The sequence below is a fragment of the Electrona antarctica genome, assembly GCF_951216825.1.
Source record: "Electrona antarctica genome assembly, chromosome: 18".
NCBI classification, from domain to species: Eukaryota; Metazoa; Chordata; class Actinopteri; order Myctophiformes; family Myctophidae; genus Electrona; species Electrona antarctica.
Window position 1 is genome coordinate 3,621,377 of NC_136799.1, and position 12,500 is coordinate 3,633,876.

At 47.2% G+C, this 12,500-nt stretch overlaps 1 protein-coding gene across 1 annotated transcript in view; it reads right to left on the reverse strand.

Annotated features, from left to right (window-relative positions):
- The window catches only part of LOC306942682 (mirror-image polydactyly gene 1 protein-like), a gene marked incomplete at its 3' end in the record, with an annotated part of 80,128 nt that overhangs the window by 2,101 nt on the left and 65,527 nt on the right, over positions 1 to 12,500 (reverse strand). The window contains exons 9-10 of the mRNA XM_079528691.1: positions 11,488 to 11,521; positions 8,364 to 8,534 (exon numbers count right to left, since the gene is read on the reverse strand). Of these exons, the coding sequence (XP_079384817.1) occupies positions 8,364 to 8,534; positions 11,488 to 11,521 (205 nt within the window). The remainder of the gene's footprint in view (positions 1 to 8,363; positions 8,535 to 11,487; positions 11,522 to 12,500) is intronic.

A 12,500-nucleotide genomic window follows, 5' to 3' on the forward strand; every position in this document is an offset into this window, starting at 1 on the left:
GGTGGGTATTACAGGTGGGTCAGGTGGTGTATATATTACAGGTGGGTCAGGTGGTGTATATATTACAGGTGGGTCAGGTGGTGTATATATTACAGGTGGGTCAGGTGGTGTATATATTACAGGTGGGTCAGGTGGTGTATATATTACAGGTGGGTCAGGTGGTGTAATATATTACAGGTGGGTAGGTGGTGTATTACAGGTGGGTCAGGTGGTGTTATAATATTACAGGTGGGTTAGGTGGTGTATTACAGGTGGGTCAGGTGGTGTATATATTACAGGTGGGTTAGGTGGTGTATTACAGGTGGGTCAGGTGGTGTATATATTACAGGTGGGTCAGGTGGTGTATTACAGGTGGGGCAGGTGGTGTATATATTACAGGTGGGTCAGGTGGTGTATATATTACAGGTGGGGTTAGGTGGTGTATTACAGGTGGGTCAGGTTGTGTATTACAGGTGGGTCAGGTGGTGTATATATTACAGGTGGGGTCAGGTGGTGTATTACAGGTGGGTCAGGTGGTGTATATATTACAGGTGGTCAGGTGGTGTATTACAGGTGGATCAGGTGGTGTATATATTACAGGTGGGTCAGGCGGTGTATATATTACAGGTGGGTCAGGTGGTGTATATATTACAGGTGGGTCAGGTGGTGTATATATTACAGGTGGGTCAGGTGGTGTATTACAGGTGGGTCCAGGTGGTGTATATATTACAGGTGGGTCAGGTGGTGTATATATTACAGGTGGGTCAGGTGGTGTATATATTACAGGTGGGTCAGGTGGTGTATATATTACAGGTGGGTTTGGTGGTGTATTATAGGTGGGGTTAGTTGTTGTGGGTGGGGTTAGTTTTAAGGGTGGGTTAGTTTTAAAGGGTGGGGTAAGAATTATGGGGTCTAGTTATTTTTCTTTTAGTTAAAATCAGCAGCCTAGGTGTCTGGACCGCTAGGGCCGGCCCCGGGCCATGGGTTAGTTTTAAGGGGATAGTTTGTCATGCGGAATATATGTTTATATGTCTGACACTTAAAATATTGTGAGAACTTACAGACACACATATTATACACACATATTAAAGAACTTAAACACACACACACACACACACATCTACATACACCCCCCCCCCCCCCCCCACACACACACACACACACACCGTAAACGTTACTTTGAGCCAGGCCTTCACAGCTCAGCAGGAAAGATGTTGGTTCACTATCTCTCTCTCTCTCTCTCTAATCTTCTCTCCATCTCCTGTCTGTTCTCCCCCCCCCACACACCACACACACCTGATTTTATTAACAGATAGTCAGATAGCATCTGGGTTGTGTTGTTCCTTTGAGCCAGGCATTACCACCTCAGTCAGAGCCTGGCACTGACGCAGCAGGGAGCTGCTGGTTCAGATCCCATAATACAGAACATGCACGCACGCACGCACGCACGCACGCACGCACGCACGCACGCACGCACGCACGCACGCAGACAGGGGCATATACAACGTTATACACGTTGTATATGCCCCTGCTGCAGACAGGGGCATATAACGACTGCCCTTGCCGACAAGATTGGGCAGTGCAGCTCTGAATCTGTTCTTGAGAGATTAATAGTTGATGAATGTCAAATTAATCAAAGGCCATCTAGCTTGCTCCTTAGCAGGGCATGGAAATTAAAAAATATATTTAAACGTTCACTTTTTAAACATTACTTTTGCTATAATCTTTCACTATAATCTTTACTAATGGTCGTTATCATAACAATATATCAAAAATAAGAATTTCACACATGCAGTCGGGGTTGTGGCAACATCTAGTTTAGTAGTGTGTGTGTGTGTGTGTGTGTGTGTGTGTGTGTGTGTGTGTGTAGATCAGCTGTCTGTGTGTCCACAGCTTAGTGTGTGTTGATGTGAGGTGGACGGGGCTAATGGCTGTGTCAATATTGTTGGGAGATTTGGAAGGTGTGTGTTTTATGTTTGGTTATGTGTATGCGCATAACCACACGTGCATGCGCACACACACACACACACACACACACACACACACACACACACACACACACACACACACACACACACACACACACACACACACACACACACACACACACACACACACACACACACACACACACACACACACACACACACACACACACACACACACACACACACACCAGGAGCAGTTAGGGGTTCAGCGTCTTGCTCAAGGACACTTCCATTTGGTTTCATTTGACACTCTCAAGAGTTAAATTATGGTTAAACATCTGCATTACTTGATTTACAAGAAGTCTACACAATTAGAGAATGTAGAATAATTGTTATTTTGATCAACATTTGCCTGTTATCTCTCCTAATTGTACTGGTATCCAACAAGACAAGAAGAAGAGTTTTGTGTCTGGGTGGTTAAATCTCATCAAACGGTGTATGGTCCGTGGCTAAAATGCCGAATAAATAATGGACCTTGATATGAAAATGGTTGAAAACCACTGACTTAAAGGCCCACCTAGTAGCCATAGCTCCTATAGAGCACCTTAGTCTGACGTCACTGTCAGTAGAGGGCGCCAGTACACAGGTTCATGTATTCTTTTATTTGCATTGAAATCACCATAGGGCGATTTTAGGTCGCTTCATATAAGAACTGTGTTTGAAAGATAAACCGATCATCCCAGCCTTTCTGTCAGGGGGGTGGCTGTGCGTCGTTAATGATGTCCATTCATATTTGATACAGCCAGTTTCTGGAGAAAATGGAATTACTTTGGCTTTGGCTGCAAAAGCCTTGAAACTACATGAAAGCAATGTCGCTGCTAATATACATCACGCCCAGCTGTCAACACATTGCGTTCCTAAGATTCCTCGTTGACGTAAGCTCAGCTGGCGGTGACTCGGCTCGTACTAACCACGAAACATTAAATATCAAAACAAATTAAAAAAAAAACAACTTAATTAGCATGTCAGTTCTGTTGTGCGACGGGCAGCTGCAACCACCGCCTACCGGGAAATGTAGTCTCTGGGTTGTTTGACTCGTTTCTAACGCTTATTGTGTTACTCTTTGGGTATATTTGTACATTTCCACCTTCAGTCGATGCTTCATATCCATATGAGTGAAAAGGCCGGGATGATCGGTTTATTTTTCAAACACAGTTCTTATATGAAGAGATCTAAAATCCCCCTATATGGCGATTTCAATGCAAATAAAAAGTACACAAACCTGTGGACTGGCGCCCTCTACTGACAGTGACGTCAGGACTTCGGTGCTCTATAGCTAAAAAATGAAAATAGTCATTATGATTTTGGATTGCCCGAATGGTTGCTTTCCAAACATTAGCCATAGGTTTAGTGGCTGTTCTCTTCTTTCCAAACAGTAGCCATAGGTTTAGTGGCTTTTCTCTTCTTTCCAAACAGTAGCCATAGGTTTAGTGGCTGTTCTCTTCTTTCCAAACAGTAGCCATAGGTTTAGTGGCTGTTCTCATCTTTCCAAACAGTAGCCATAGGTTTAGTGGCTGTTCTCTTCTTTCCAAACAGTAGCCATAGGTTTAGTGGCTGTTCTCTTCTTTCCAAACAGTAGCCATAGGTTTAGTGGCTGTTCTCTTCTTTCCAAACAGTAGCCATATGTTTAGTGGCTGTTCTCTTCTTTCCAAACAGTAGCCATAGGTTTAGTGGCTGTTCTCTTCTTTCCAAACAGTAGCCATAGGTTTAGTGGCTGTTCTCTTCTTTCCAAACAGTAGCCATAGGTTTAGTGGCTGTTCTCTTCTTTCCAAACATTAGCCATAGGTTTAGTGGCTGTTCTCTTCTTTCCAAACATTAGCCATAGGTTTAGTGGCTGTTCTCTTCTTTCCAAACAGTAGCCATAGGTTTAGTGGCTGTTCTCTTCTTTCCAAACAGTAGCCATAGGTTTAGTGGCTGTTCTCTTCTTTCCAAACAGTAGCCATAGGTTTAGTGGCTGTTCTCTTCTTTCCAAACAGTAGCCATAGGTTTAGTGGCTGTTCTCTTCTTTCCAAACATTAGCCATAGGTTTAGTGGCTGTTCTCTTCTTTCCAAACATTAGCCATAGGTTTAGTGGCTGTTCTCTTCTTTCCAAACAGTAGCCATAGGTTTAGTGGCTGTTCTCTTCTTTCCAAACAGTAGCCATAGGTTTAGTGGCTGTTCTCTTCTTTCCAAACAGTAGCCATAGGTTTAGTGGCTGTTCTCTTCTTTCCAAACATTAGCCATAGGTTTAGTGGCTGTTCTCTTCTTTCCAAACAGTAGCCATAGGTTTAGTGGCTGTTCTCTTCTTTCCAAACATTAGCCATAGGTTTAGTGGCTGTTCTCTTCTTTCCAAACAGTAGCCATAGGTTTAGTGGCTGTTCTCTTCTTTCCAAACAGTAGCCATAGGTTTAGTGGCTTTTCTCTTCTTTCCAAACAGTAGCCATAGGTTTAGTGGCTGTTCTCTTCTTTCCAAACAGTAGCCATAGGTTTAGTGGCTGTTCTCATCTTTCCAAACAGTAGCCATAGGTTTAGTGGCTGTTCTCTTCTTTCCAAACAGTAGCCATAGGTTTAGTGGCTGTTCTCTTCTTTCCAAACATTAGCCATAGGTTTAGTGGCTGTTCTCTTCTTTCCAAACAGTAGCCATATGTTTAGTGGCTGTTCTCTTCTTTCCAAACAGTAGCCATATGTTTAGTGGCTGTTCTCTTCTTTCCAAACAGTAGCCATAGGTTTAGTGGCTGTTCTCTTCTTTCCAAACAGTAGCCATATGTTTAGTGGCTGTTCTCTTCTTTCCAAACAGTAGCCATAGGTTTAGTGGCTGTTCTCTTCTTTCCAAACAGTAGCCATGGGTTTAGTGGCTGTTCTCTTCTTTCCAAACAGTAGCCATAGGTTTAGTGGCTGTTCTCTTCTTTCCAAACAGTAGCCATAGGTTTAGTGGCTGTTCTCTTCTTTCCAAACAGTAGCCATAGGTTTAGTGGCTGTTCTCTTCTTTCCAAACAGTAGCCATATGTTTAGTGGCTGTTCTCTTCTTTCCAAACAGTAGCCATAGGTTTAGTGGCTGTTCTCTTCTTTCCAAACAGTAGCCATAGGTTTAGTGGCTGTTCTCTTCTTTCCAAACAGTAGCCATATGTTTAGTGGCTGTTCTCTTCTTTCCAAACAGTAGCCATGGGTTTAGTGGCTGTTCTCTTCTTTCCAAACAGTAGCCATAGGTTTAGTGGCTGTTCTCTTCTTTCCAAACAGTAGCCATAGGTTTAGTGGCTGTTCTCTTCTTTCCAAACAGTAGCCATAGGTTTAGTGGCTGTTCTCTTCTTTCCAAACAGTAGCCATATGTTTAGTGGCTGTTCTCTTCTTTCCAAACAGTAGCCATAGGTTTAGTGGCTGTTCTCTTCTTTCCAAACAGTAGCCATAGGTTTAGTGGCTGTTCTCTTCTTTCCAAACAGTAGCCATATGTTTAGTGGCTGTTCTCTTCTTTCCAAACATTAGCCATATGTTTAGTGGCTGTTCTCTTCTTTCCAAACAGTAGCCATATGTTTAGTGGCTGTTCTCTTCTTTCCAAACAGTAGCCATAGGTTTAGTGGCTGTTCTCTTCTTTCCAAACAGTAGCCATAGGTTTAGTGGCTGTTCTCTTCTTTCCAAACATTAGCCATAGGTTTAGTGGCTGTTCTCTTCTTTCCAAACATTAGCCATAGGTTTAGTGGCTGTTCTCTTCTTTCCAAACAGTAGCCATAGGTTTAGTGGCTGTTCTCTTCTTTCCAAACAGTAGCCATAGGTTTAGTGGCTGTTCTCTTCTTTCCAAACAGTAGCCATAGGTTTAGTGGCTGTTCTCTTCTTTCCAAACATTAGCCATAGGTTTAGTGGCTGTTCTCTTCTTTCCAAACAGTAGCCATAGGTTTAGTGGCTGTTCTCTTCTTTCCAAACATTAGCCATAGGTTTAGTGGCTGTTCTCTTCTTTCCAAACAGTAGCCATAGGTTTAGTGGCTGTTCTCTTCTTTCCAAACATTAGCCATAGGTTTAGTGGCTGTTCTCTTCTTTCCAAACAGTAGCCATAGGTTTAGTGGCTGTTCTCTTCTTTCCAAACATTAGCCATAGGTTTAGTGGCTGTTCTCTTCTTTCCAAACAGTAGCCATAGGTTTAGTGGCTGTTCTCTTCGCCATGTATTGTCGCTGTGGGGCAGAAGAAGCCTTGCATCGCTATACATTTCATTTGATTTTTCATAAATTAATGCCACATTTTATACTTTCGTAATGTTGAGCAAAAGTCTCAAAAATATCTCTCTACAAGCGCACAACACACCTTTTCTTTTTTAAATGAAAAATGAAATATAATGAGAAGACCAAAATAGGGTACGCATGGTAGAAAGTGAGTTTATTTAATAACAGCACTAATAACACAGCAGTACATGGATAGAGTGGGAGAGCGGTTGAACAGCAGTGACATGAGGAGTGTTTGCGGCGGAGCTTACAGTCTGTAACAGACTTCACTTCTACCTTCCTCCCCGCTGAGCTCAACATCCTTTTCACTCCATTCAACGCAAACAGCTCCAACCAGTCAGTTACTGTAGTGTAGCCCCACCTGAGGAGGTCAGCCGTCACACATCTCTGTGAGGTCACTGGCCAAGTTATAGTCAAAACAGATCAACTGTTCCATTCTGGTCAGACAGAGTCAGTGTTAATGATACTAATGAAGGCTCTGTTCCATTCTGGTCAAACAGAGTCAGTGTTAATGATACTAATGAAGGCTCTGTTCCATTCTGGTCAAACAGAGTAAGTGTTAATGATACTAATGAAGGCTCTGTCTGTTCCATTCTGGTCAAACAGAGTCAGTGTTAATGATGCTAATGAAGGCTCTGTTCCATTCTGGTCAAACAGAGTAAGTGTTAATGATACTAATGAAGGCTCTGTTCCATTCTGGTCAGACAGAGTCAGTGTTAATGATACTAATGAAGGCTCTGTTCCATTCTGGTCAAACAGAGTCAGTGTTAATGATACTAATGAAGGCTCTGTTCCATTCTGGTCAGACAGAGTCAGTGTTAATGATACTAATGAAGGCTCTGTTCCATTCTGGTCAGACAGAGTCAGTGTTAATGATGCTAATGAAGGCTCTGTTCCATTCTGGTCAGACAGAGTCAGTGGTAATGATACTAATGAAGGCTTTGTTCCATTCTGGTCAAACAGAGTCAGCGTGTGAGAATTGAGAGAGAGCTTGTAGATCTGCTACTTTGTCATTTTTTAATTTGAATCCTGAAAAGTAAGCGTTTTGGACCGACAGAGACAATAACATACGACTATAAATACACTGCATTCCCACACATTTCATTCATATCTGATATATGATACTACCTGATGTTCTTTATTTGAACAAGAGACAGAGGTACTGCCTTTATTTATTTTAGTACACTTTGTGTGTGTTTGATAGTTTCTTTTCATTTTGTATTTCCCTCTAGTATTCTTTTTTTAATTATTTAAATACAACCGCAGTTTGTGGGTGGCTTGTAAAAAAAAATCACACCCGTGTGAACTGAGTGGTGTAAGGTATTATATAGCCTGATCAGCTGTGGTCTGACGTAATGTCTCATTCCGGCCAATCACAATTTTTTGGTACGAACAGACACGTAAACTAGCTGAAATCACACCCGGGTGAACTGGGTGACCATAGCAACCATGCTCATTTTTGAGTGGTGTAAAACTGGCTTTGTTTGTTTGTCTGGCCGTCTGTTAGTACCAAAAAATGAGCATGGTTGCTATGGTCACCCAGTTCACACGGGTGTGATTTCATTACGTCAGACATTACGTCAGACCACAGCTGATCAGTCTATATAAGACCTTACACCACTCAGTTCACACGGGTGTGATATTTTTTAGTACGGACAGACACGTAAACTAACAAGGCCAGTTGTAGGAGTGGTTTACACCACTCAAAAAGAGAGAAAAGAAAACCACCCTCTATTTTATAACTTGTGATGAGTATGAATTAGAACTTAAACCCCACATACTTTGTGGACTGGGATCCTATCCTAACCAGCCACAAGAAAAAAAGGGGCAGATCAGGGGCCTTGTGGTTAGACTGTCCGCCCTGGGACTGGGAGGTCAGGGTTCGATCCCCGGGCCTGGTCATACCAAGGACTGTGAATAATAGGACCCAATGCCTCCCTGCTTGGCACTCAGCATCAATGGGTTGGATCGGGGGGGTCAGATAAACAAATCGAATGATTCCCAAGCTGCGGCTCACCGCTCCAAGAGATGGGTCAAATGTGGAGAACAAATTTCACTGTGGTAACGTGTGTGACAAATCGTATGACTGACAGACAGACAGACAGACAGACAGACAGACAGACAGACAGACAGACAGACAGACAGACAGACAGACAGACAGGCAGGCAGGCAGGCAGGCAGGCAGGCAGACAGACAGGTAGGTGTGTACCTTAGCGACAGCGGCCTGTCTCTCCTGTATGACGACGTTCATCTCCTGCTGTGTGATGTTGGTGCTTCTCTGTCTGCTCTTCAGCAGCTTGTCCACCAGAACGCTGCCGGCCCGCTCCACGGCCTGAGAGGAGTCTGCTGTCAGCACGCTCTGTAACACCTCCTCCATGTCCTGGACAGAGAGAGAGAGACACACACACTGAGTAACACCTCCTCTATGTCCTGGACAGAGAGACACACACACTGTCAGCACGCTCTGTAACACCTCCTCCATGTCCTGGAGAGAGACACACACACACACACACACACACACACACACACACACACACACACTGTCAGCACGCTCTGCAACACCTCCTCCATGTCCTGGACAGAGAGAGACACACACTGTCAGCACGCTCTGTAACACCTCCTCCATGTCCTGGACAGAGAGAGAGAGACACACACACACACACTGAGTAACACCTCCTCTATGTCCTGGACAGAGAGACACACACACTGCCAGCACGCTCTGCAACACCTCCTCCATGTCCTGGACAGAGAGAGAGAGACACACACACTGTCAGCACGCTCTGCAACACCTCCTCCATGTCCTGGACAGAGAGAGAGAGACACACACACTGTCAGCACGCTCTGTAACACCTCCTCCATGTCCTGGACAGAGAGAGAGAGACACACACACACACTGAGTAACACCTCCTCTATGTCCTGGACAGAGAGACACACACACTGTCAGCACGCTCTGTAACACCTCCTCCATGTCCTGGACAGAGAGAGACACACACACTGTCAGCACGCTCTGTAACACCTCCTCCATGTCCTGGACAGAGAGAGACACACACACTGTCAGCACGCTCTGTAACACCTCCTCCATGTCCTGGACAGAGAGAGAGAGAGACACACACACACACTGTCAGCACGCTCTGCAACACCTCCTCCATGTCCTGGACAGAGAGACACACACACTGTCAGCACGCTCTGCAACACCTCCTCCATGTCCTGGACAGAGAGACACACACACACTGTCAGCACGCTCTGTAACACCTCCTCCATGTCCTGGACAGAGAGACACACACACTGTCAGCACGCTCTGCAACACCTCCTCCATGTCCTGGACAGAGAGAGACACACACACTGTCAGCACGCTCTGCAACACCTCCTCCATGTCCTGGACAGAGAGAGAGACACACTGTCAGCACGCTCTGTAACACCTCCTCCATGTCCTGGACAGAGAGACACACACACTGTCAGCACGCTCTGCAACACCTCCTCCATGTCCTGGACAGAGAGAGACACACACACTGTCAGCACGCTCTGCAACACCTCCTCCATGTCCTGGACAGAGAGAGACACACACACTGTCAGCACACTCTGTAACACCTCCTCCATGTCCTGGACAGAGAGAGAGACACACACACTGTCAGCACGCTCTGCAACACCTCCTCCATGTCCTGGACAGAGAGACACACACACTGTCAGCACGCTCTGTAACACCTCCTCCATGTCCTGGACAGAGAGAGAGACACACACACTGTCAGCACACTCTGCAACACCTCCTCCATGTCCTGGACAGAGAGACACACACACTGTCAGCACGCTCTGTAACACCTCCTCCATGTCCTGGACAGAGAGACACACACACTGTCAGCACGCTCTGTAACACCTCCTCCATGTCCCGGACAGAGAGACACACACACTGTCAGCACGCTCTGCAACACCTCCTCCATGTCCTGGACAGAGAGAGAGACACACACACACTGTCAGCACGCTCTGCAACACCTCCTCCAGCTGGACAGAGAGAGAGACACATGACATGAATTTCATGACATGAAATTGTAATGATGATGTTATCATTTTAAAAGGTTACTGCTAGTTTCAGCAAAGCATAAATTAAACTTCGGCATGTCGGAGTCTCCCTTGGGGGGGCTCAAAGGTACCCGGCCTCCACCTGGCCTCCCTTGGGGGGGCTCAAAGGTACCCGGCCTCCACCTGGCCTCCCTTGGGGGGGCTCAAAGGTACCCGGCCTCCACCTGGCCTCCCATGTCGGAGTCTCCCTTGGGGGGGCTCAAAGGTACCCGGCCTCGACCTGGCCTCCCATGTCGGAGTCTCCCTTGGGGGGGCACAAAGGTACCCGGCCTCGACCTGGCCTCCCACATGTCGGAGTCTCCCTTGGGGGGGCAAAAAGGTACCCGGCCTCGACCTGGCCTCCATGTCGGAGTCTCCCTTGGGGGGGCACAAAGGTACCCGGCCTCCACCTGGCCTCCCATGTCGGAGTCTCCCTTGGGGGGGCTCAAAGGTACCCGGCCTCGACATGGCCTCCATGTCGGAGTCTCCCTTGGGGGGGCACAAAGGTACCCGGCCTCGACCTGGCCTCCCATGTCGGAGTCTCCCTTGGGGGGGCACAAAGGTACCCGGCCTCGACCTGGCCTCCCACATGTCGGAGTCTCCCTTGGGGGGGCACAAAGGTACCCGGCCTCGACCTGGCCTCCATGTCGGAGTCTCCCTTGGGGGGGCACAAAGGTACCCGGCCTCGACCTGGCCTCCCATGTCGGAGTCTCCCTTGGGGGGGCACAAAGGTACCCGGCCTCGACCTGGCCTCCATGTCGGAGTCTCCCTTGGGGGGGCACAAAGGCACCCGGCCTCGACCTGGCCTCCATGTCGGAGTCTCCCTTGGGGGGGCACAAAGGTACCCGGCCTCCACATGGCCTCCATGTCGGAGTCTCCCTTGGGGGGGCTCAAAGGTACCCGGCCTCGACCTGGCCTCCATGTCGGAGTCTCCCTTGGGGGGGCACAAAGGTACCCGGCCTCGACCTGGCCTCCCACGCCGGAAAGAACGGCCGCCACGCGTTCCGTTTCACTTGCTTCTCACTTGTATACTTAATGTACACATTCAGTTCATACACACACATACAGTGTATACATATTTACACAAATGCACGGACGTATGTGCACATATACTTTAGGTTGAACTGAACATTGTAAACGGACAGAAACCTCGTTGTTGATCAACACACACATACTGTACTGACGATGCTGTGTGTGTGTGTGTGTGTGTGTGTGTGTGTGTGTGTGTGTGTGTGTGTATGTGTGCGTGTGCCTGTGTGTGTGTGTGTGCGTGTGCTCACCGCATCACTCTCCTCTGTGTTAATACTCTCCAACCTGTAAGAGAAAAAGGAAGGAATCAAATCATCTCGTTTACTAGTTACACACACACACACACACACACACACACACACACACACACACACACACACACACACACACACACACACACACACACACACACACACACACACACACACACACACACACACACACACACACACACACGGCGGGCGTGTGGGGCATGCTCATCCATATTCACTCTTCATCAGATATTCTGCTCCCCCTTGGGGAGAGGAGAGGAGAGGAGAGGAGAGGGGAGGAGAGGGGAAGGAGGGGAGAGGAGAGGAGAGGAGAGGAGAGGAGAGGAGAGGAGAGGAGAGGAGAGGAGAGGAGAAAGGGGGAGAGGAGAGGAGAGGAGAGGAGAGGAGAGGAGAGGAGAGGAGAGGAGAGGAGAGGAGAGGAGAGGAGAGGAGAGGAGAGGAGAGGAGAGGAGAGGAGAGGGTTGGAGAGGGGAGGGGAGGAGGTTATTTTGGTCAGAGAGGTGTGTCTTCAGCTCAGAGGTTTTATTGAGATATAGATCTGATCTGAGAGATGCTGATATTCCCTGAAGTAGAAATGTAATTAGGTTGGAAAGAAGGAAATATTACTGCTCTCTCGCACGCACCCACGCACGCACGCACGCACGCACGCACGCACGCACGCACGCACGCACGCACGCACGCACGCACTCAAGCACAGAGAGGCTTTCCAGCCTCCCTGTCCAAAACATCTATATGAAACCAGTGAAGAAGCATTAACAGTGTGAGGACAGTGTGAGGACAGTGTGAGGACAGTGACGGAAAGGAGGAATTGCAATAAGAAACTGTGCATGGCAATAACAAAAGGCTGTCCCTCTCTCTCCTTGACCATGTGTCTGTCACCATGTTGCTGTGGCACTGTCCCTCTCTCTCCTTGGCCATGTGTCTGTCACCATGTTGCTGTGGCACTGTCCCTCTCTCTCCTTGACCATGTGTCTGTCACCATGTTGCTGTGG